A 24,898-nucleotide genomic window follows, 5' to 3' on the forward strand; every position below is an offset into this window, starting at 1 on the left:
TCCAATCCAATAAATCCTTCATTAAAGATGGGTGTGAATGTGCCTCGTCTCCTCACCTGCTCAGATTCTTCCTCACTGATGTTTGTCCGTCCCAGCATTGTGGCCTTTACTGTGGACAGGATCTTCAGCTGAGTGCTAATAGTTGGTATACGCTCACAAACCTGGAATAAACATTTGAGAGTTTACAAATTTACTGGACAAAACAAGCCAATTAGCAAATATTCATTTAACAGTGCTCAACTAATATTAATATTTGCGCCACTGACCTGCAACAGGTTTGTGCGAATCCGTTTGTCAGTGCATTGCTTGGCTACCTCCTTAGCCAGCCGTGTGACCTCATCGGAGGCTTTGGCGATGTCCTTGGCGCACTGAATGAGGGCACGTTTATTCCCACTGCCTCCACGCACCAGACGAGACATCTCCGCCATGAGCAGGGCCATGCGCTTAGCTGCTCCAATGATGTCATTACCCTAAGAAGAAAAAACCCATGAAACCCTTAGCATAAGGACTTTAAATAAGGGTTTGATTACAGATGTACTTTGTTCAAGTAGATTATTTTTGCCCGTTTTTAATCTCTGTCTAACGTCTATTTAGAAGACAAAGTGTTTAGATCATATTCATCCAGTGCACATCAGTCATTGCATTTTTGAAATTAGTGTAGGTTTTGTCATGTCTCCTGAAGTCACATATGTTGGATTAAATGTGAGAAATACAACAAAAGCACACTAACGAGAAATTTTCAGTGCAAACGAAAAAGCATATGCATGCTCGTTACCATTTTGTAAATCTATTTTGCCATTGTAAAAGAGTATTCATTTGCACATAAGTTTCTCTAATTTTTTTCTTGGAATTCTATATACAGTATATATCAGTATATCGAAATTCATGTTTTTTTTTTAAGAATTAAAAAAAGGTAATTGCTACTTTTTATCTCACAGTTATGACTTTTTTCAATGCAATTGAAACTTTATCTAACAATTGCAAGAAAAAAGTTTGTAAGATTGTAAGATAAAATTTTTCTTTTTTCTTTTTTTTAGCCATGACAGAAGTTTTTATTTGTTATTTTGTCAGCACAAGAAACTCTGACAGTGTCTAATGACATAATCTAATGTATTTTCCTCCAACTTGTCAGAAATATCATGCCCATCTAACGAATAAATCATAATTATTAAAAAAATAAAAATCTAAATATACATTTGATCTTTATACTACTTTGAGTAGAGTTCTGCATGATCCGTTAGTGAGACAGTTGTGTTTATACACATGCATGCAAAGTTTCAGTGTGTTAAAATGTAATATCCTACAATGGCTTTGACATGGTTCATTTAAATTGTTAGAAAAAGTGGCCAACAAACAAACAGGCATGTGACATGACTTCTGAAGTCATCGGGAAACTGTCATCCATGGCTTGACAGGCTGGCAAAAGCAGAGTGTTGTGAGTGAATGGCTCCTCGATCAAACCAGGGCACAGAGGCGTGACACTATCAGAAATGAGCAGGGAGACTTGTGAAGCCAGTATCAGTTTGTCCAAGAAATGCACAACAAACTTGCAATTCCAGTCGTGGTCATTGGCAACCCCCAGCAGCAAAAAAAACAACCGGACCCAAGTGTGAAGCAACAGCAGCAGCAGCTATCTGGTTTCAGCATTCCCATAGTAATATCTGGATGCACAAGAGATGCTGCAGCCCACCGGGGCCAGAAAGCAGAGTACCTTACTGGACCATTTGCGGGTTTCCTGGTGCAAAGACTGCGCAGCGGCCAGAATGGGCTGGTTAACTGGCTGATTTGAAGACATTAAGAGAAGCTCTGGCTCAAAATCATCCTCGATGTCTGTGAATTCATCCTCATTGTCTATATCTACAGCGGTCTCAAACCCGTCGTGTGTCCCTTCAGGCTGGGGAGGCTGGGAAGGAGGGATCCAGCATGGAGAGAGAAGGACAGAGTTAGTACGAGAGGCACTGTATGGAGATTCCCAGGATATGATTGTGGGATCAGCTGGGTTTAGGATGGCTGGGAGAGAGTCCTGCTGGGTAACGTCTGCCACAGGGTTTATGATGTCAACTGAAAAATCTGGGAACTGATCTATCCTCGCAGAGAATAGAAACTGGGTGGTTCAACTGGACAGAGAGCGAACAAGTAAAGCCCCCAACAAGATAAGATGAAATTCATAATGGGTTCTTCAAAAAAAGCAGCTTTTACATTACTGCAAATTAATTATTATTATTATTATTATTATTATTATTACAGAGATTTAAATTTCTGACCATTAGTTTAAAAATATTTTTGTTTATTATTATTTTTATTTTTTTCTACTTTTCCAAACATTTATTGTTACTTATAAAATAAAATATTGTTCTAATATTAATTCTAATATATATATATATATATATATATATATATATATATAACAAAACCGTAAATAAAATGTCATGGTTTCCACAAAAATATTATGCAGCACACTGTTTTCAACATTGATAATAATAATAAGAAATGTTTCTTGAACAGCATATTAGAATGATTTGTGAAGGATCATGTGACGCTCAAGACCGCAGTAATGATGCTGAACATTCAGCTTCACCATCACAGGAATAAATTACATCTAAAATTATATTAAACTAGAAAAAAGTTATTTTAAATGGTAATGATATTTCACAATATTACTAGTGATCGACCGATGTATCTGTTTACCGATATTTTTCCCGATATTTAAGCATTTTTCCATAATCGGGTATCGGTTTTGTAATATCGGATTCGCCGATTTACGGCGCCATCTTGTGGCCGTTTTGAGATTTCCGCCATTGCAGCCCGAGGCGTCTGAGGAGATCAGTCAACAACAACTCAGTGCACAGGTAAATATATGTTCTACTTGGTTTGCTTTAATTAATAAACTTTATTTAACATAACAGACATGCACAAATGAGATCTGAGACATAAATTCCTGATATAGTTAATTTATGCAGCTTGTTTCTAAACAATTGAGACGAACTCATTGAGTCACGTAGTGTAATTCATCATGTCCTGCCCCAATAAAGACGTATCTTTACATGAATTAAATAAAACAGACATGAATGAGTGCATGTTGAAAATAAAAGCGTTGAATTTAATTCTCTATCTGTTGTATTTGCTCACCATTAGTCTAGAAGAGAAAGTTTGTTCATATTGCTTAGCAACTGACGGATGATCTGGAGGCTTAAGCACGGCCACTGAATGAAACTTTTGACAAGATTATCTTGTTTAAACACCCTAGATTATATTATCATTTACTACATAACAATTATTTCGCTAATACACATATAAATATATAGCCTACCGCTTTGTGGAAATTAATTATTTATTATCTCCATGCACGATCGCGGTTGATTAAATTATAGTCAAACAGCACTTTGTCAGTTGGCATTTCATGATCTAACGTTAGATTGAATCTAGATCATAAAATGCCAACTGACAAGTGCTGTTTAACTTTATATAGTCTCGGGAAAAAAAGTTCGTTCATATTGCTCAGCACCTGACTGGGTTGATGCTCAGGAAGCCTCAAGCACGGCCACTGCATAAAATTTTTGAAGGAAGCAGGCTTACAGGGCAGAATGCTGAAAGACTCTGTTTTCTACACTAAAACCTAGTTCTGCTTAACTGGGAGTATTAAGTTACACTACTATATAGCTATGCACTCCTAAATAGCCCTCCCGCCCCCACCAATATGTTAGAATCATTTTTGTGCTTTATTTTTTTACCTGTTTTTATTTTTTTACCTCATCAAAGCTTTTATTTTAAAACAAAGACACTTAGTAACAGTGCGCTTAAATTTTTTGGACTCAGACCCCTCTATTTATTTGTGTATAAATATAATGGTTTTTTTTTGTATGCAAGGAGGGAGTGATTGTTATAAATAAAATGTTTTTTTCAGCTCATTTGTGTTGTAATAATTGTCAGAAACAGAAGTATAACAGTAAATAAATATCGGTTCTGCATATCGGTTATCGGGTACATAAACATACAAATAATCGGTATCGGTAATAAAAAAATCAATATCGGTCGATCACTAAATATTACGGTTTTTATTTTATTTTTTTACAAATTAATGCAGTCTTGGTGAGCGTAGGAGACCATTTTCAAAAACAAAATCTTACTGACCCCAAATATTTGAATAGTAGCATATCGGTCTATCTTCCTGCAATAAATCAGCATCTCATTAATCCAGTTAGTTAGTGAAAATGACCATAACTGAACAAAAAAAAAAAAGATACAAACAGGTAAAGACCATGTTAAAACGCAAGAGCACAAATAATTTTCACAGGGACTGAGATAAAACAGGCTTTGTTAAAACGTTAGAGCATGCAAACATTTCTTTCATAGATGACAGTTTCCATTCTTTTTCCCCCTGAAACTGGAATCATCACAGAGATTTCCACATTTCAGGTTAAAGAAAACAAAAAACCGATCCGAATTCAACAGAAACAACATTTGACAATCATAGAAAGCAGACCAGTACACAAAGCGCATCTCAAACATTTGAACAATTTTTTATTACATAAACTTTTTCCAGTTTCATCTTGACAGTCTTTGTGAAATTCTCGTTTTCACTCAATATCCTGTTAATCTTGAGTACCTATAGAGTAGTACTGCATCCTTCATAACTCCAAAGTCTTTAGTTTTATTATATTCATAAGAGAAAGATAGTCTGTACCGATTTTTCCCGGAAAAACACGACCGGCTGGAGGCGTGACGTGTGGGCGGAGCTAAAGAATCACGAGCGCGAGTAAGCTTTTGCGTTGAGAGCGTTTGGAAGCTGTGACATTACCGTGAGGAAAAAAAACATCATCCAAAACAAACCATGGCTAACAGTCAGATTCAGCCGTTTATTTATGATCCAGAATCAGATCCCGAGGCTGAAACTGAACGAGAGCAGCAGCAGCAACGACTCGCTCCGAGCGGGGCTCGAACCCGAGTCTCGGCATGGGAGGCGGACGCACTAACATGGAGGCAGAGATATTTGAAGCAGTTTTACTCACCGCCTGCGGTTCCAACACACGATCGTGACCCTTTTTCGTTGGGACTGCATTATCCTTAAGAAATAAACGATGTGCAAATCCGACGTCAAACTGGGCCTTGTTTGTAAAACAAGCATCTTCGAAATGCAGGGAACAAACAAAAACAATTGCACAACTCCGTCGATGCTCTTTAAAAATAAACTCCATCCACTGGTCCCTTAATGCTGTTTCTCTTTTGGTAATCTGTGCAGGGTTGTCTTGCCCTTTTATGACTTTTCGCGACGCTCTCGCTCTGATCAGTGAATGTCTGTTGTGCTCTCAGTGCTCTGCTCTACGGGAACGCGCGCTCTTCCGGCAGAAGTGCCCAGAGGACCCATATAAGGAAATTCCGCTCCATCTAACGTCACACAGAGCCATACTCGAAAAAAACTTTCCGAAACTTGTGACAAACCGGAAGGAGTATTTTTGGAACAGAAATACTCCTTCAAACTTACAACTTAATTTTTTAAACTTTGTCCATGTTTAGCATGGGAATCCAACTCTTTAACAGTGTAAAAAACTCAGTATGCATGAAATAGCATTTCATCCCTCCTTTAAATTATTAAGTATAATAATTTAATAAGTATTAATAAGTATTGTATTTTATTTATAGTGCATTACAGTTTAAAAGTTTGGGGTCGGTAAGTTTTTTTTTTTTTTTTAAGATGTCTTTTATGCTCACCAAGGCTGCATTTGTTCATTTCAAAATACAGTACAGTAAAAAATTATTATAATGAAATATTATTACAAGACAAAAAAATAAATGTTATTTCTGTTTTCAGTTTCTAGTGATGGCAAAGCTGTATTTTTATCAGCCATCACTCGAGTCTTTAGTGTTGAGCAGCTGATTTGCTGCTAATATTTTGTTGGAAACCGTGACACCGTGATTATTATTATTATTAATATTTTATTTTTGGATATTCCAATGTATATACAAGTTCAACAGAACACAGTTTATTTGAAATGTTTAGTAACAACGTAAAAGTCTTTACTGTCATTGTTGATCATTTTACTGCATCCATGCATAATAAAAGTATTAATTTCTTGAGAAAAACGTACTGACCCCAAACTTTTGAGGGATAATGTATTTCTTAAGAACTACAAGGAATGATTCTGTGCCTAGAACATGATAGTTCCACTCACCTTGCTGGACCATTTACGGGCCTCGTCGTGTAGCTGCCTGGCCGCCACCATCATCGGCTCGCTCACCATCTCGCCAGCTTTCTGCTCAGGGAACTCCTCGTCTTTCTCTTCTGGGGGTGGAGGTCTCGGTGGAGGTACCTCTCCCTCTGGAAGGGGCGGTTTGGGAGGAGCCTGATCATCACTGACCTGACAGAATCATATTGGTGAGTAAATAAGGACAGAATTGTCCCTTTAAGACCTGAATCGAAGCTTTAATGATGTAGAGCTGCGGCACTTACATGCAGCTGATCAAGGTCTGGAGGTGGAGGAGGAAAGTCAGGCTCCTGAGGCTGGAAGGCTTCTCTGACTTTCCCAACAGCAGCCAAGATCCTGTAGCCAGAGTCCAGGAAGCTCTTTTGAGAACCTAATCATGAGGAGAAAAAGATTTCTGTCAGTAATCAGAATAAATTGTTTTCTATAAATGTATCCAGAACATAAAAAAAAAAAAAAAAGACCTGGATCCTGGATGTTTCCTGCCACGGCTTTAGCAGCCATAACCATGGGTGAGATTGTTCTACCAAGTTCATCTGAAGCAGCTTTGACCAGTTCTCTGAATTTCGGGTCCTCTGAGTTCTCCACTTCCCGTTTGGCCACCAGAAGGACCCGGTTAGCCCGCCGGGCAATGCTGGTGGCCCCTGCAACCAACATCTGGGGCTGAACGTTAGCCATCGCCACCCGGCATTTATCGATGTCTTTCTTAATGGCCTCCTCTGAAGCATCCAAGAGGGATTTAGTGTCAATGGCTTCATCCACAAGACCTGAAATAAAGAGTTGGAATATTTCAATGATTTTCAAAAGATTGCATGGGGTACTTCATCTGATATGGGCTTTGCTTACTGGTCATTTTTTCAATGTTGTCAATCCATTGGTTCTTCATGGTCTCAAAGTGCTCGTATGCAGCCTGGTTGCCAGGGTTCTTCAGCAAAATGCGTGCAGCAGAAGTGACCTACTCATGAGAACAACAAAAGACAGATGCACACTTAAATTCAATCACAACCAGCTTAATAGTACTCATTCTGAAAGCCTTTATTGGAAGAATTATCAACAGAAAAAATGATGTGCACTGATATATCTTTTATATTCAAAAAATCTTTTATTTTTTCTTACAAAGGCTGTCAAAATTACAGTAATGTCTAAAGTCACACTTTTTAACAAATAAATATTGTTTCAAAAGGTTTGTATGTTTTAAATCACAATAAAAGTGAGTGGCGAAAAAAGTACTGTATTATTACTGTGACACTCTAATTTAACTTTTCTCACACGGTGCTATTTTTAAGAATGAGGTCACATTCGAGATCATAATTTTTGGTAATATCTGGCATCAAAAAGCTTGAATGCCCTTGGACAAATGTTGCTAGATCGGATGAAAAGTTGACATCCCTACTATGCTTCACTGATTTTTTAGTACTTTTATTTTTTTTATTTTCTCTGTATAAGTGGACGGCTTCATGGCATCTGTTTGTACATAGTTCTTTTGAATCTTGATTTGTGATTTATTTGTGAAAGTGAAATTAATCTGAATAAAATGTTGATCATAAAAAAAAAAAGCTTGAATGCCCCTGGAGACTCTGCTAATGTTCAACTATCAGGTCAAGTACGCCATTATGTGCTCTTGAAGTAGCTCTGGCCGTCCACAGATACACACACATACACATACCTGAGGTGTAAGATCTCTGGATGATTTCACAGCCGCCTGGATGCCTTCAACTGTGCTCTTATTGGCTGTTCCCACGGCAGCGGCCTTCTCCGCTGTAGCACCCAGTCTACTGGCATGATTCTCAAAGTTAGATGCCCTTTCTTCAAACACCTAGAGGGGAGAAAATACAAAAACGCATTCATTTTGGAATTCATGTTATAAATTAGAATGATTATTTCATCATTAATCATTTAGCTTTATTGGAATACTATTATAGCTTTTGTTAATATTTTTATATTTTATTTGAAAGATTTAGTAATTTTGTTGTGTTTTTGTTATTTGAATTCGTTTTTTTTTTTTTACATCTATATAGTTTTTTTATTAGTATTATTAGTATTATTTATAGTTTATTTAGTTTTAGTTATTTTAGCACTAAAAGTTGCCTTGGCAACTAAGTTCTATTATATTATATTCTATTTTAGTTATCGCTAATTTAATTTAATAATAAGTATAAGGTAACTATAATAACTATAAATAATGACTTAGTATGTTTGTATGCATTTCTGACCTAGTTATAAAATAATGATTTTGGGGATTCCTTCCAAATGAAATAAAAACTATCCCTAAGAATAAAAGTTTATATTACCTTCTAAAAATGGCGAAAGTCTTTTAAAAAATGGTGAAAGTTTTTTTACAATTAGGTTTATGGCTTGGAATGCTTTGTGTGAATTAACATATTTGATATGACGCTGAAAAGCATGCTGCGCTCTGTACACTGAGCTGACCTCCTCTCTGTTGGGGGTCTCAAGAGGCGCAGTTGCTGCCACAGCCAGGAGTTTAACTGGTGTGGTCGTATCACTGAAAACATCAGACACCTCCTGGGTCATTGCTTCCTGCATCTTTGCCTTTAGATCCTTAAAGGAAAATATGATATGATGTGGTTATTTAAGTGTGCATTCAAAAACAAAAATAAACATTTAATGAAAACAAAAAAACTGTCATGCAAATATTTCCCAGCAGAGGGTGGCATTTGCTTATATATCATACTGAGATAAAAGCCCTTGTTCTTTGTGTACTGGAGTACTTTAAAGCCAGCAGATGTGACCTCTGCACTTCCTATTTGATAATGCTTCACCCACACCTGCTGCGGGAGAAAGATACTGGGATCTTTTTTAATAGAATAGGGGGACTCGTTGCCTCACGTTAATTGCATTCAGGAGATGAGCAGCCACGGCGCGCGCCTGAGGACTCTCTCCCTCTCCCCGCGCCGCATGATCTGATAACTGCATCATCAGTTGCTCCACTCGCTCACACTTTGCTAGCAGTTCCTGTCTGTACGGCCCTGGTAGAGAGTTTGCCAGCCGACAGCCTTCTGCTATCAGCCCCCGTATGGCAGCCTGGCCTACAGACAGAGACATGACAGGCTCCCAATGAAATGTGCCATTTCTCCTGAACAATCAAACAGGTGTCCCAAACACTGCTGACTACATCATACTACTGTTTGGACAAACAGAGTCTCTTCAGGGAAATTAACCAACAGATTGCTTAAAGCTGATAAACATTACACATTTTATCTTTAAGCCACGATCATAATCAAAACATTTTATATCTCAAGCCATTTTTTCACCATCTCTGACAAACAAAAGATTGGTAGTCATTCATTCATAGTCCATGTGTTACCACCTAACCAGATGCAATTTATTTGAAGTAAAACTCACATTTCCCTTGTGTTTATGCCATGTAATGCACATGTAATGCCATGTAATGTGTTTTCAATTGTGCTTGATTCTCAGTGGTTCATTGCTTTCATTATGGTCATGTGTTTTTTGGTCAGGTGCACATTTGCTCATTAGTAGGTTGTATTTATAGCCCTGATTTTGCCATGCATCTTTGTCTAGCTTTGTCATCTTTTGATGCTGTAGACCACAAATGTGAGTTTCATGTCTTTGCCATGCTTTATCAAGTTAAGTCATATTTATTTTAAAAGTGATTTTTTTAGTTTGAACTCTTTTTGAATCATGAAATAAACTGCAAATGATGAATGCAAAGTGCAGGAGACAGAGCAAAACAAAACATAATTAGAAAGAAAAAGAAAAATTATTAAAGAAAAATGTCTGGGAATTTGGAAATAATTTGGAAAGATAGCAGAAGGTAGAGAATTTCATTCTTAATAAACTTTATAAAGTCTTAAATACGGATATTTTTCTTTGAGAAACGCATCGATTCACTTTAGAAGGAAGTGTGGAGCACTTTTTTATGATGGATGGATGCACTTTATTTTGCTTCAAAATCTCACCATTCATTGCCATTATAAAGCTAGGAAGAGCTGTCCTAATATTGGTCTTGCCATACACTCAAAATTGTGGACTTTCTCCTAAACGTTTAGATAGTGTAAGTATGTGAACTGGGACAAACTCTGGTACTAAACTGTGCAGTTCTGGTCTAGAGTTACTCCAAGACTAAGTTAACTTGAAAGTAACATGACCTGTTGTGAATAGGACACGAAGCAGCTATTTATGTTTAAGAAATAGTTTAAGTATGACCATAAATACAACCGGGACAGAGAAAATAGCCATCTGTCACATCACACAGTATAAAGGTCCAGAGTCAAGTGACCAGTTCCATACTAATGAATAAGTCATTCAATATGCCAGTGTTATCCTTTGGGGGAAAATAATAGCCTCAGATGACCAGATGAATATTTTACTGCACTTAATAACAAACACAGATATAATAACAGTTACTGATTTAATTTTAAATGTAAATGTATTGCCAAGCTTCTTTTTGTGTTTAAGTGGTAATGTTTAACCTCATATTGCCACCCACCTACTCCATGATCGTCCACTCCAGGGTTGTTGATCCAGTGCAAGGCCTGCTCCATTTTGCCCTCTAGTGTAACAGCAGCCTTGGCAGGTCTCATGTTGGCCACAGCACGGTTAGTCTTTGCCTGCAAGTTCTGCAAAGCTGTGCCAATCTGCTTGGCCAGCGCTCTAGCCTCAGGAGTATCTCCTTTACCACTGTGGCCAAAAAAAAGGCCAGAAAATCAAATTTAACACAAATTAAAAATTTTTTTTTTTTTTTTAACAAAATTACCATGAGGTTAAGACAAAAAATATATAAAATAATCATTGAAACATTTCCTGTGAGGGCAAATCTACATTTCTTACGGAAACAAATATTTCTCTTTTTTTTTAATGTTGCAAACAGTGAATTTTTTTAGATTAAATGTTATTTGATGAATAAAAAAAAATCAAACAGCATTTATTTGAAACCGTATACCGTCCTGTATACTACAGGAGCACTGAGCAGTATAGAGCGCCCTCTCGTGGCTGTAGACGGTAATGTTTTCTCTTGGTTCATTTCTCTTAGTTAATTTCTCTTGGTTCATGTCAAATTACTTTTGCTAAATAAGTCGCACCTGAATATAAGTCGCAGGACCTGCTAAACTATGAAAACAAAGTGTGACTTATTGTCCGGAAAATACGATAATCTGTTCTTACCGTGAACATGATTTCAATTTTTTTCAAGTGCTGATCAAAGACACAACATTATCTAAACATGACAGACTGGCATGACTGATATCAAGCTGCAAACCATCTGTCCTTTGAAAGTGGAAAGAACACTTTGAATGCTTTTGTAAATTAAAGAACTCACATGTAATGTAGGTCTGTACTTACATTTTTCGGAGTTCAACCAGTCTCGCAGTGAGTCCTGCGACCTCACTGATGGAGCGCAGAATGTCATCTCTCTCTTTAGGGTCTTCACACAGGTCAGCGATGCGCTTGGCCTCCACCAGAAGAGCGCGGATGTTTTCTTCCCCCTCCGGACCACCGTTAGGATCAGCCAGCCAGCTCTGTACAGAAACAACCATTCAAGTTCAGATACAAATTATGTAACTGTCACAATCCTTTCATACTTAAAGGTGAATAAATGTGTTCATTTATGTAATATTTTATTTGTTATTTTAAAAGTAAACTAGGCTCTTCTGTTCTTTTATTATCAGAGCAAACATACTACTGACACTGTCAACATTTCCTGTTTTTGAACTTGAAGGAATATTTATAGTCATATTGTCATTCAATCATGTTCTAATCATATAGTTTGCTGTCATCTGAACTCATCTGTGGTTTTCTGTCACAGCACACAGTACAAGGATTCCTCCGGTTATCCACCCTTTAAATACGTCTGAGTCACAGCACATCTCCACTAAATAACATCAGACCAGACAGATGTCTGCAACAGCTCTTTAAATGTGGACATGTCTGTAATTAAGTGTACCCTACCCACACGTCCTCTGGGACACAAATACAGTCTCTTCAAATCAATATCATAAAATCTAAACAAAAGACCACAATATAGATAGAACTTTTCAGAAAAAACGCTTCACATATCTTTTGTTGTTGACATCAATGGCCATTCATTGACTTGTTTGAAACTATCCAAGCTGCAGATTTATGTAACGTTTAATCATTATGGGTCATGTAACTGCTTTAATTATAACAAACATAATATCCATTAATAATGATTTTATATATACTTAATGATATAATAATAGTAATAATACATTCCATTGTTGTTAAAGAGACAGTTGTTGACATTGCTATGATTGGGTTATAAATGTTGGTATTTTGTTGACATGTCAACTGAGCCTCTAACCAAAACCAGTTGAGCAACACCTAAGAAACCCTGCCTGAGCACTGCAATCCGCTAACAAAACATGCTTCAGGACTGACCTGGGCCGTGTCGATTCTCTTGGCGATGGCTTGTTTGGCATTGGTCAGCGCTTCCAGCTTCCGAGCAGCGTTCTCCACTTTCCCCATCAGAATATCCAAACCCTGGCCCACCTGCTGAGCTTTCTGCATACCCATAGGGGTGGCACCCTGACCTCTGAAGAAACAATATAATATAATCTATTTTAATAGTAGAATTACATGATCACACAATCAACGGGAGAAGAGAATGACTTGATCATACATTAAGATCTCTCTGACTACCCGTTAACAAATTGAACATGAAAAGCATCTGAATAGCATGTGTAGGTCAGCCGTGTCTGACAGTGATCAGTGGGCCGAGGCAGCCACTAATTATCTGGCCCTGCAGCTTTAATCTGCTTTCCTTGAGTCTATCTAATGAAGTCAGAGCCCAGCGTCTGATCTTTCACTTTCACTCCAGCTTTCAACATCCCTGACATGTTGAGCCAAACTGTACCACACCGTTCCTTCCTTCTCCTGTACTCAGCAGTCAGAAATAAACTATCCCTGGAGAATTAGCCCGCTAACAAACAACGTCTATACTGTGTTTATTGAAAAACCTGACACACTTTCTCGTTTCGTAAATTAGACGCAGTTACAGCCCCTGAGAAACATCACACAGGGGTAATGCATTGTATAAATGATGATGAATATCATTATTAACAGCACACGGTTGCACTGATGCATAATTCAGCTCACGCAAGCGCCACAGAAACATGTGTTGGCATTTGGCTCTCAGTGTGAAATGCTGAACTGAGGAATCTCTTAGTCGGTTGAATCAGCAGTATAATGGGCTTTGATTATAATTCTGCTTTTTCTCCGGGTGCACCTGAATGGGGCGTACCTGGTGCGCACGTCTGACACCTGATCCGTCATCTGGCCCAAGGTCTTGGCTGTTCCTAGGATCTCTCGTCTTTCTTTCCCCGCACAAAGCTCACCCACTTTTCCTGCTTCATCCAGTATCTGACGCAGCGCATGCTCTCCCGGATCTCCTGTACGAGAACGTCCAGAGCAGACGTTAAAAACACAGTGTTAGGCCACTACACATACACTTTTGATCCATTTCAAATCATGTACATTACACAAATATGAAGTACATAAAAAAGGTACAAATTACATATTAGTACCTTTTGAAAAGATTTTGTGGCTTTGTGTACCATTCAAAAGTTTAGAGTCTATAAGAGTGTTTTCTTAATAAGAAATTCATACATTTTTCCATAAGGATGCCTTAAATTGTGTATTGTATTGGAAAAATAACACTGAAGACATTTATAATGTTCCAAAATATTTACATTTCAAATAAATGCTGGTCCTTTAATTTTCTATTCATCAAAGAATCCTGATTAAAATAAATCCACCAAAATATAAGGCAGTACAACTGATTTCAAGAAAGTTTTTTTTTTTTTTGAGCACCAAATCAGCATTAAATAATGATTTCAGAAGGATCATGTGACACTGAAGACACGAGTAATGACATCACAGGAATTATCAAATAACATTTGAAAATCCTACTGAACCCCAAACTTTTGATCAGAAGGGTATTTCATACAGGACTAACACCAGGGGTCATATTATTATTCCCCTAAATTTAGGGTATTATTTTAATTATTCATAATTTAATTAGTGTTTTAAAAATTTTGGAATATTTTTTTTTTTCGAGAATACTGTAATCTCAAAAACATGCATAATTCGTTTTTTCATTACCCCTGTTTTACCAGTGTATAATCAATCTCTCTGACCTGTATAATCAATGACTCCATTGTACATGCTCCCTTAGCATGTAAAATGAGACACAGGTCCAAATAGACATCATTTATGCATCCATTTTAGCGATCGTGTGTATGTGCTTAAATATGGAAGCTAAAGGACAATTAGTAATTTCCACAGCATAGTTTCAATAAATGGTCTTATTTTACTGTGGAAGTTTTGACTGAAAGTCACAGTGTTTCTAGCACAAAAAGCTGAAATATCCCAGTGAGCTAATGGATGTTATGTTACCTGGAAGACCGTTAGGGTCCCTCAGCCAGCCTTTAGCCTGACCCATCTTTGACTCGATCAGTGCTAGTGCTCTCCTCATGGCCTCTGTGTCCTTCAGAGAGAGAGAGTGTGTTAGTCAGTAATGTCTGTCATATTGGCCCACAGGGCAGGATCTGAGCGGTTACAGCTATTTGTTGCAGTAACAGTTTATGTGGTCATATGAAGGAGTAGATTCTGAAGGGAGGGGGCTCTGCAGCTCTTTCCCTCAATCACACACAAAAAGTGTGAGAGCGGCCCACATTATCACCACTTCACACTCCACTGCACCACACACACATTTAAAGAAGAACCCGTCTGGTTCGGTCACTCAGCCGTGTGTATGGCACTTTTCTCTACTGCAGTCTAAAGCAATAGTCATCTGCAAAGGCACTGCATTCACATCAAGAGCATTACACTGAAAGACAAATGAAGGGCATGGGTGTGAAATTAGGTTCAGTACAAGTATCAAGGTCATGCCTTCAATACTGATGCCTAAAAATATTAAGGCTTATTAAGGAGATGCATGCAATTAATTTTCTAAGCAATCAGACTTTTGCTTGCTGGCAATTTTTAATACCCTAGCAAAACCGAGCATCCATAACACCTTAGCAACTGAAAACATGCATAGTGCATTATACAAAGTTTTTTAATAAAACAAAGACTACTGGAGTAGGTAAAATAAAAAATACTGTTTCTGTTTTTCTACTTAGAATTTAATTTCTGAATTTAATTTAAATGTATTGTGTTACTTGCAGGGTTATTATAGTCAACTAAAACTAAAACCATAATGTTATGAACATTTTTTTAAGAAAAACTTAATTTTGGCCAGTTGCCAAAGGCAACATGTCTCATTTTATAATTTCAAATTAACTTGATGTACTAAAATAAAATAAAATAAAATAAAATAAAATAAAATAAAATAAAATAAAATAAAATAAAATTAAATTAAATTAAATAAAATAAAATAAATAAATAAAAGTAAAAATGTATAGAAACTATAAAGACATATAAACAACTAAAAATGACAAAAACACACCATTACTAAAACTTTAAATTAAAAATGAAAATGGAAAATATACAAATTGTAATTATTCAAAATATTAATCAAACTAAAAGTATCTAGATACAAAAACAATACTGGTTTACATGGTTTTTTTTACTTGTTTGTGAAATGTACTAACAATTTCTGAGTGAAAAAAGGGTTTTATACCATTTCTTTTTTCAGTGCAAATATATTTGCATTTTCTTGTATTTTGACTTCTGGTAGTGTTTTGTGGCCCCTGAGGGTCTCAGTCTTACTACTTATATCTTTAAAACATGGAATTGTCTCTTTTGACTCGGTGCAGCAGGCATCCTGGCCACAAGTTCTGTGGCAAGCCCCACTCAAGATAGTGACCTGAAAATGTTTGTTGTCTTTGACTCAGCAAGACAAGACAATAATGGACCTTGAGCTCTTGTTTTGTGCTTGTGGTCTTCCCAGCAGGAGACACACTCAGGCAGCTGAAGCAGCAGTCAGATCCAATCAGGAGAGAGAGATGGGCAGGAAATTCTGCTGCATATTACACTAAATCTCAACGGTAAAATACTGTATGTTAAAATTTCTCTAAAATATGCAGCTAAATACATGTCAGCCAGCTTTCAAGAATCCATATCAAAAAGCCTTAATATAGTTTGTGGTCATCCCAAAGCAGAACTGAAGCACAAGTATAAATCAATGCGTCTTCTCTCAGCTAAAACGAATTATCCACCCAATCCATTTCCTCTGCCTGCTTTGCCTTCCTGCTGTCCAGTAACTGCCGCTTTCAAGCCAACTGTTCAGCATCTAGCAAGAGAGATCACATTATTTCTAAGTTGATGAGTCATTTCCTATTTGTGTGCATTCTTGGATAGATTCAGCTCAGGGTTGGGTTTCATTCACAAGCCGGGAAAAATGTTATATGCAGTTATTCAGGTTTTTTTTGTTCTTTTTACTTCAGATATTATTGCAGAAAAATATCATTCAATGTAGTAAATGCATCTGCATTTATAAACAGTTCAAATGTTTGGGGTCAGTACATATTTATTTATTTATTTTTTATTTTTTTTGCTTTTTACTTTTACTTAGGATATGAACTTTCAACTCATAAAAGAATCCTGAAAATGCTTCACAGTTTCCCCACAAACATTAAGCACCACGACTGGTTTCAACACTGAGAATGACAGGAAATGTCTCTTGAGCACTGAATCAGCATATTATAATGATTTCAGAAGGATCATGTGACACTGAAGTCTGGAGAAATGATGCTGAAAATTCAGCTTCGCCATCACAGGAATAGATTACAACATATGCAGTTATTCTAAATTGTAATAATAATAATTCACAATATTATTGTCACAATATTTATTGTAATTTTGTTCAAATAAATGAAGCCTTCATGAACAGAGACTACTAATAAAAGCAAAAAAACAACCACAAACTGACCGTTAGTGTACAGAAGAAATTAACATTATATATTTCTATGTAAAATGTATAAAAACGAACCTAATGCTAGCTTTAGAATTTGATGTTGCATTAGTATTTCCCTTGATGTGGTATTACAAGCAAAGAGTTCAGAAATAGGCCAGGATGTCTAAACCAGATCAATATTTCGTGATGGAGCCTGTTTGAACAATCTGCTTGAATATGCATTCTTCTTATGTGCCTGATCTCATGACCGATATCTCAAGCTGTGGAGAATTACAATATAAAAAGGTAGACTGATGAACTTACTCTTCAAGAATAAGACACTGGAAAGCTTAAACATTATTCAGCTGGATGACAACATCTGTCTCTCTTTGGCTAACAGAGTAAATAGTGTCAAGAAAGATTTGGGCCAACTATAACTTGAAATTGTTATATAGAGAATGGTGCCAACTAAACCAAGGCTGCTCTGTTATGGCAAAAATCATTATCACGATTATTTAAGTCAATATTGTAATCATGATTATGAGTGGGCCACATGACCAAAACTGTACATGAGTGATTTATTTTTCATTTTCTGTAAATGAGGTTATAATATCATAACCATTGGAACTGAAACTGTATATCGATTAATTGCACAGCTCTAGATTAAACCACTTTTAATTGCTAAACTGAAAGGTAAAACAAAGGCTATGCTCTTACTATTAATTACACTGTGACAAGGACACCTTAAAGTTTAACCGATATTTTAATAAAAACAGGTGCAATATATCCCACCGTAATTTCCTATTACAACCGGAAATATGTGAATATGAAAGCAAACTTCAATCTTTAAAAGTGGGAATAGCTGTGTCTCGGTAGACATAGAGCATAAATTCATATTAATCTGGAAAGACAGCTTGTGTTCAGATGTTAGTGGTTAACTGTGAGAGTGTGTCTAAATGAGGGATGAAATGAGACTGAAGTAAATATGGATGTGGAGGGTGAGAGATGGCACGGTGTCATTCTACGGCACGGCTGAAAATAACCTCTCTAATTGCAATTCACTGTTTACAGCATATAATATGGCAAGCCAGGCTGAGAAAAAAGGCTTCTATCAAACATCATGTAGGAAAAACAAGAATGTATATACTAACACACTCATACTGTTAGCAACACAATGATCTGGCATGCAGTTTGTTGCATTACAGAGCAGGAGAGAGGAGCTTACCTTCTATGGGAAGGGAAAAAAAATGGAAGAACACAGAAAAGAAAGAGCAAAAAGAAAGAGGCATTTTTACAGAGTTATACCAGGGCAAACTGAAAAACAGAGGTGACAGCAAAGTAAAGGAAAGCTTAGGAAACTGATTTTGAGAGTAGAGTGATTTCTTAAGGAAATATTTAATATGCATGCTCAGCAAGCAGGGTGTCATCAGTTAGCAAGGGATCAAATGGTTCAGTAGACTTCATGAAGTATTGACAAGTAGATCATTAATCTTACTGTCAAACATTTATGCTATGTGTACAGTAATAAGTGATGTTTTTACACCTATGCTGGTTATCAGGCCTGTGTTTTTATGTCATATAGTCAGTGAACAGTTTTGGGAAATGCAACAGATTATTGCATTAGCAGGAGGGGAGTATAACAATCATTCAGGGAGAAAAACAAAGATACACCAAGAGGTCTCAATAGAGCACAGCAATGAATGCCCACTTTTGAAGTGGCAATGTATAATTTCTGTAAATTTTAATATGTACATAAAAAAAATGCATTAAGAGCCTGGAGGCCAAAACTTTTTTGATTTGAGGATCAGGGTAAATTTAACTTATTTTGTCTTTGGGGAAACATGTAAGTATCTTCTGTAACTTCTGAAGGGCAGTAATAATTAAAAGATATATATAATATTTAGGCAAAATAAGGAATATGTACACATCTTTTTTGGTTTACACCCCAGGTTCTTAATGAATTGTTTTTCCTTCTTGAGCATCGGTGAGCATTTAAACCTTTTATAATAGTTGCATATGAGTCTCTAAGTTGTCATCCTTGTTAAAAGATGGATCTCAAAATCATACAGTCAGTGTTGAAAAGGGTTCAAATATGCTAAATATGCTGAAAAATGTAAGAATTTGTGGAACCTGAAGGATATTTCTGAAAAACAGCGGGCAGTTTAACTGTTCAGTACAAACAAGGGACACAAGAACAACTATAACTAAACAAAACCAAAAACAGTTGGCTCATCCAGGTGACAACACAGCATTAAGCATCAAGCTTATTTTAAACGATGACATTTTTATAAATTCAACTATTATTTTCTCTTGTGGATTATATGTAAACGTCCTTTATGTGAAATAACTTATTCAAGACAGTACTAAATAAAAAATAACATGAATTTGGTATGATCCCTCTTATTTTGGTAAAACTATTATCATTGTGTGCATATGCAGCTAAGATCAGTGCTGAGATATTTTGCTATTTCTACAACAACAGAGACTTTACAGATTATTTTCAGTGTCTTATAAAATAAAGAAAAACTATTTTATTAAAATGTAGAAATCACAAAGATTGACACATTATCCCTAGAAGTGAATTTCTCGGACGAAATGTGTGAGATTTGGACTTCTCTTCACCGCTGCCAATGTCTTTTGTAAACACAGTACAATAACACTAAGTGTGTTCACTTAACTTGCCCAGGGACTGCAGGACAGTAGTTGTCTCACCCAGGGAAGCCTACATAGCTTAGTGTAGCTGTTTAAGGTGGGATTTTCTAAAGGAGTCTATGTGTGTATGTATGTATGTATGTATGTATGTACATGATAAAGCTCATACTTTGTTGGCCCAGGCATCCTCATCCCATGAAGTGAGTTGCAGCACTCTGATTATTTCGTTGATCTCGGCGCTCATCTTCTCAAACGTGTAGTTTCTGTTCTTCAAGGCCTCCTCCACACCATGACTCTTGATGCACTTGGTTGTCACAAAGATTTTAATGGCTGATGGGTATCCAAAAACAAACAGTTTTGTTAGTCCTCCCTTTTCTTTTATCTAAAGACTGTTGTACAGATGAAGATGAGAGTGTGGTTTAAAATCAGGCTACTAATTGTCACCATATTAGTAGACATATTTGCAAACATCAACATTAAAAGCCTTTCTGCTTTTCGCGTGTGCAGATAAGCTGCAATCAACCTGGCTCTTTATTACTGAGCCAACAGCAGAAAGCCAAATGAATGAAGGGAAAAATCTATCCTTCCCCACAAGGCGGTTAAATGGCTTCAATTATCAGTGTTGCCATATCAACAAGCTGGCACACTGAGACCACACACACACACACACACACACACACACACACAGCAGTTCACCTGATATAAGCACGGGCAGCAGTTCCTTCACTGTGTTCATGGAGGTGACCAGCATCACACGGTGCTCCTGGTGTGTCAGCTCCTGTTGCCGCTCGTCAATCATCTTTGCCATTTTCGTCATTCCTAACAAATTCATACGTCAATAAAGTGATGATGTAGAGGTCAAAAATTGATGTTCACTTTGTGATTTGACAAAGATTACATTTAACAGTGTAATTATATTAGATTTTTAAAGATTAACTTTAAGTGAACGTGATGACAACATGGGTAATCTATGTAAAAATTATGCATGAACAACTGAACATCCAATATAAGTTAATACATGTATATCCAACATCAAAATCTAAAAATATAGTTTTCAAACGTTTGGGGTCAGTAAGATTTTTAAATGTCTTTGAAAACGTCTCATATGCTCACTTAGGCTGCATTTATTTGATTTAATAAAAAAAACAAAAAACAATCATATTGTGAAATATTATTACAACTTAAAATAATTGTTTCCCATTTTTTATTTATTTTCAAATGTAATTCATTCCTGAGACTAAGCGCGTGACCTTTCAAACGTGATTACATAATGGTGAAGTCATAGACACGCATTGCAGAGTTAGTGCAAGATCAGCATTTGTGGTTAAATGCTTCGCTGGACTTTTTCCTAAAAAGAAAACGTAATTTCTTTTCAACTGAAGAAAGAGTGACATGAACATCTTGGATGACATGGGGATGAGTAAATTAAAAGGAAATTTTGATTCAAGAGTGAACTAATATTTTAATATTTTAGTGAAAACTGTGATAGTTTTTTTTTTTTTAATGTACATTGTTAAAAAAATAATAATATTTTTTTTTAATAGCGTATGCCATACATAAAGTGCAAATAAAAGTGAGGAAAAGAGCCTGATCAAGGCTACTAGAAACTGAAAATGCCTCACTTGAACAAAAATTCTTCCTTCAAAAACAACCTACCAGCTAATAAAAACAGTTGAAGAGGAGACAAGTAACAAATAATCAGTTTTCATGGTCATACCATAATTCAAAGAGATGAATCTCTAAAAAACAAACAAAGTTACAAAAGCATCTGAAAATAATAGTTCAGCCATAATAACAATGAATTCCATTCAGAAAGTCTCTGCCAACTCTCCACTTGCAAAAGCCAGATGTCAAGTGTCAACTTTAAATAATAAAAAATAAAAAAAAAATAAAAAGAAACCTCTTCAAAAAGAAATAACAGAAGTAAAAGCATTTATCAGATGTACCTGGTCCGAGGTTTTTAGTATAAGTGATCAAGTCCTCCATGGTTTCCACAACCTCTGCAACGGTCAGGTATTCCAGGATGCCTTTACAAACACGGATAATTTTACGCACCTTAAAAAGACACAAAAATATGAATGATACAATATAAAAAGACACAAAGGACCATTTGCATTTCATTTGGCAGGAGCAACTTACAGTGGACTGAAGCTACATAATTCATCAGTATTTCCTGGGAATTAACCTTTACGTTGCAAGCACCATGCTCTACTATTTGTGCAACAGGGATCCCAGTGGACTAATGTTTTATTCTGCAGGTCTCTGCCACAAACAGACAGACCCACAAGATAAAGTATCATAACATCATGCTTACTCAGTGCCCTGTGAACAACACAGCACCTTGAGAAAGATGATAGCAGTACTATTAACATAGCTCAGAGTAAGCTTTCACCACAAACCGATGATCTAATATCTTGCCGGTAGATGTACCTGTTAGAATATAATTTTTTAATTATTGTATAATAGTATAGCAGTCATTGGTAGTAAATCTGCATGTGTTCTCACTAGTTTTAAGGATCATATTTGGTTTTGAATACATATTACAAGCCCATTTCCACTGTGCTGCTGGGTTCATGTCTTGTCTTGTGATGAGAAATCTTGTGACCCACAGAAGCAGGAACTTTCAAACTAACGCTTGCTGATAGAAGACACACTGTGTGTGAGGTGGCTCCCTCAGATCATGTGCTCACAGGGAAGGCTGGATACGTGGAGCATGGCACATTAAGAAAGCAAATCACAACGCATGATAAGGGACTATGTGTTTAATGTTGATAGGCCGGAATAAAAGCCAGTGCACCTTGCTGAATACTGAGCTTCTTTTGAATGTGTATCAGGCTAAGGCTACACTGTAAGTGACGTGAATAAAACAAATCATTAATCTCAATTATTTTTATTGAAATCCTTGACTTCATCATCAAGATATAGCCCCCATTCCCATTCATACCTCTGCCTCGTCAAAGGTCAGAAGCAGGTCTGAAGTGCCTGACAGGATGCCCCGTGAGCCATCGATGAGGTAATCACGGGCCGGGACTGAGTAGGGGTCTGTCCTCAGCATCTGAGCGGCTTCCACCAGCTTAGCACAGGCATTTTCCACCCTGAGAAACAAAGAAAAACATCATGACTCACTAACTACTGAACCTTTTATACTAACTCATACTGTATAAATCTATACAAATATGTAATGGCTTGCACTATTAAAAATGTTCAAATAAATGCAATATTCAGTGCAAAAAGAAAAACTATACAGTTGATTTAAATTGAAGGTGACATTACTAATTGATTTAACTGCAATTAAATCAATGGCCCACTAAATCACAAATCAAGATGACACTCAATTTCCAGAATGAGAGCAGCAGTGTCAGTGCTTACAACACAGCCTATTTACAGAGAGGTTCACATCTCCTGACACCAACCACATGTGTGCTGATTGATAAACCCTGTGCCAGCTTGTGTTTATGGTGCCAAATCAGCTAAGACTTTTGCTGTCTTCAACTAAGCCTATCTGCCCAGCCATTTCAAATAGATGCAGATTAATACAGATACCAACACTTTATCTTCCACCAAGACTGATCAAGTCTCATCACTTTGAAAGGTAACAGCACACCTTCTCCTTGATATACAGCACAATTATAATTTGAGTTATAATTCATGCCTGCAGGACAAATGGTGTAAATGCAAACTAAAACCTTATTATAATTGACTATGAGCAATAAAAATAATTTTTAAATTAATCTTGTATTAATTTAATCTTGTAAATATTTCTTCTAAATTTTACCTAAATTTGTTTATATATATATATATATATATATATATATATATATATATATATATATATATATATATATATATACATACACACTGAACAAAATTATAAACGCAACACTTTTATTTTTGCCCCCATTTTTCATGAGCTGAACTCAAACATCTAAGACTTTTTCTATGTACGCAGAAGGCCTATTACTCTCAAATATTTTTCACAGATCTGTCTAAATCTGTGTTAGTAAGCACTTCTCCTTTGCTGAGATAATCCATCCACCTCACAGAGGTAGCATATCAAGATGCTGATTAGACAGCATGATTATTACGCAGGTGTGCCTTAGGCTGGCCACAATAAAGGGCCACTCTAAAATGTGCAGTTTTATCACACCGCATAATGCCACAGATGTCGTAAGTTTTGAGGGAGCGTGCGATTGACTGTAGGAATGTCCAACAGAGCTGTTGCCCGTGAATTGAATGTTAATTTCTCTACCATAAACCATCTCCAAAGAAACCTTAAAGTCTTAGGGAAGCTCATCTGCATGCTCATCGTCCTCATTGGGGTCTTGACCTGATTGCAGTTCATCTTCGTAAGTAGGCAAATGCTCACTTTTGATTTCATCTGACACTTTGGAGAGGTGTTTTCTTGACAGATGAATCCCGATTTTCATTGTACAGGGCAGATGGCAGACAGTGTGTATGGCGTCATGTGAGTGAGTGGTTTGCTGATGTCAACATTGTGGATCAATATGGTCATTTTTCAAATCGCCATATAGTCAGCCCGTGAGATCAACGATACACTATATTATCATGCATGGGTGGAGCAAGAGAGAGACTCTTTGTTCTTGTCATAGCATAACTATTTGGTGTTTTAAACCATGCAGGTGTGTGAGATAGAGCCTATCAAAAATATACTTTCAAACATACTGATAAACTAACGTTAAATATAAAAAAACTGTACTTAAAACAGCTAGTTCATATGTAGTCGGATGCAACTGTCATATCACTTGTCTTGTGACAAATTTGCCCCATCTGCGCACGGAAGTTATCAGTCTAAATGTTCTGCAAAATTAATCAACGGTGAAAATCAATAGTAGATTTCACATTTTCAGTCCAACAATTGAACACTAATATTGGACATAAACGAACACGTTAAATATAAAGTATTGAAAACAGGTAAGTTCATATATTTAGAGTAAAGTTGAATTGAACTGATGCATCAGTCATCATCGCTCCTGTGCGCCCCATGACGAGCCTGACACACCACCACAGAAACAAGAATGAGATGCATTCTAACATAACATTAAACTTTAGTTAGTGAGGGCTCGTCTAAAATATTGCACATATAGGCTGTTTAGATTAGTTGTTAAAGCGCAATGAAATACCTTACATCTGCAGATGATGTACGTCTGTTTGAAGATGGAGACTTCTTCCCCACTACAGGCTCAAATCC

At 36.6% G+C, this 24,898-nt stretch overlaps 1 protein-coding gene across 4 annotated transcripts in view; it reads right to left on the bottom strand.

Moving 5' to 3' along the window:
- The window catches only part of LOC113112552 (vinculin-like), a 34,934-nt gene that overhangs the window by 187 nt on the left and 9,849 nt on the right, over window positions 1-24,898 (bottom strand). Inside the window, exons 3-21 of one of the 4 annotated variants that reach the window (XM_026278227.1) lie at window positions 22,634-22,784; window positions 21,636-21,744; window positions 20,386-20,508; window positions 19,859-20,019; window positions 14,595-14,685; window positions 13,441-13,588; window positions 12,579-12,732; window positions 11,523-11,698; window positions 10,672-10,862; window positions 9,048-9,247; window positions 8,631-8,759; window positions 7,867-8,016; window positions 7,047-7,155; window positions 6,665-6,967; window positions 6,449-6,573; window positions 6,171-6,356; window positions 1,712-1,903; window positions 267-470; window positions 57-161 (exon numbers count right to left, since the gene is read on the bottom strand). In XM_026278227.1, the coding sequence (XP_026134012.1) occupies window positions 57-161; window positions 267-470; window positions 1,712-1,903; window positions 6,171-6,356; window positions 6,449-6,573; window positions 6,665-6,967; window positions 7,047-7,155; window positions 7,867-8,016; window positions 8,631-8,759; window positions 9,048-9,247; window positions 10,672-10,862; window positions 11,523-11,698; window positions 12,579-12,732; window positions 13,441-13,588; window positions 14,595-14,685; window positions 19,859-20,019; window positions 20,386-20,508; window positions 21,636-21,744; window positions 22,634-22,784 (3,007 nt within the window). Of the gene's footprint in view, window positions 1-56; window positions 162-266; window positions 471-1,711; window positions 1,904-6,170; window positions 6,357-6,448; window positions 6,574-6,664; window positions 6,968-7,046; window positions 7,156-7,866; window positions 8,017-8,630; window positions 8,760-9,047; window positions 9,248-10,671; window positions 10,863-11,522; window positions 11,699-12,578; window positions 12,733-13,440; window positions 13,589-14,594; window positions 14,689-19,858; window positions 20,020-20,385; window positions 20,509-21,635; window positions 21,745-22,633; window positions 22,785-24,898 lie in introns of all 4 variants that reach the window. The other 3 variants (XM_026278226.1, XM_026278229.1, XM_026278228.1) reach the window with 3 other exon arrangements.

This window comes from Carassius auratus, chromosome 13, assembly GCF_003368295.1.
Source record: "Carassius auratus strain Wakin chromosome 13, ASM336829v1, whole genome shotgun sequence".
Classification (NCBI taxonomy): domain Eukaryota; kingdom Metazoa; phylum Chordata; class Actinopteri; order Cypriniformes; family Cyprinidae; genus Carassius; species Carassius auratus.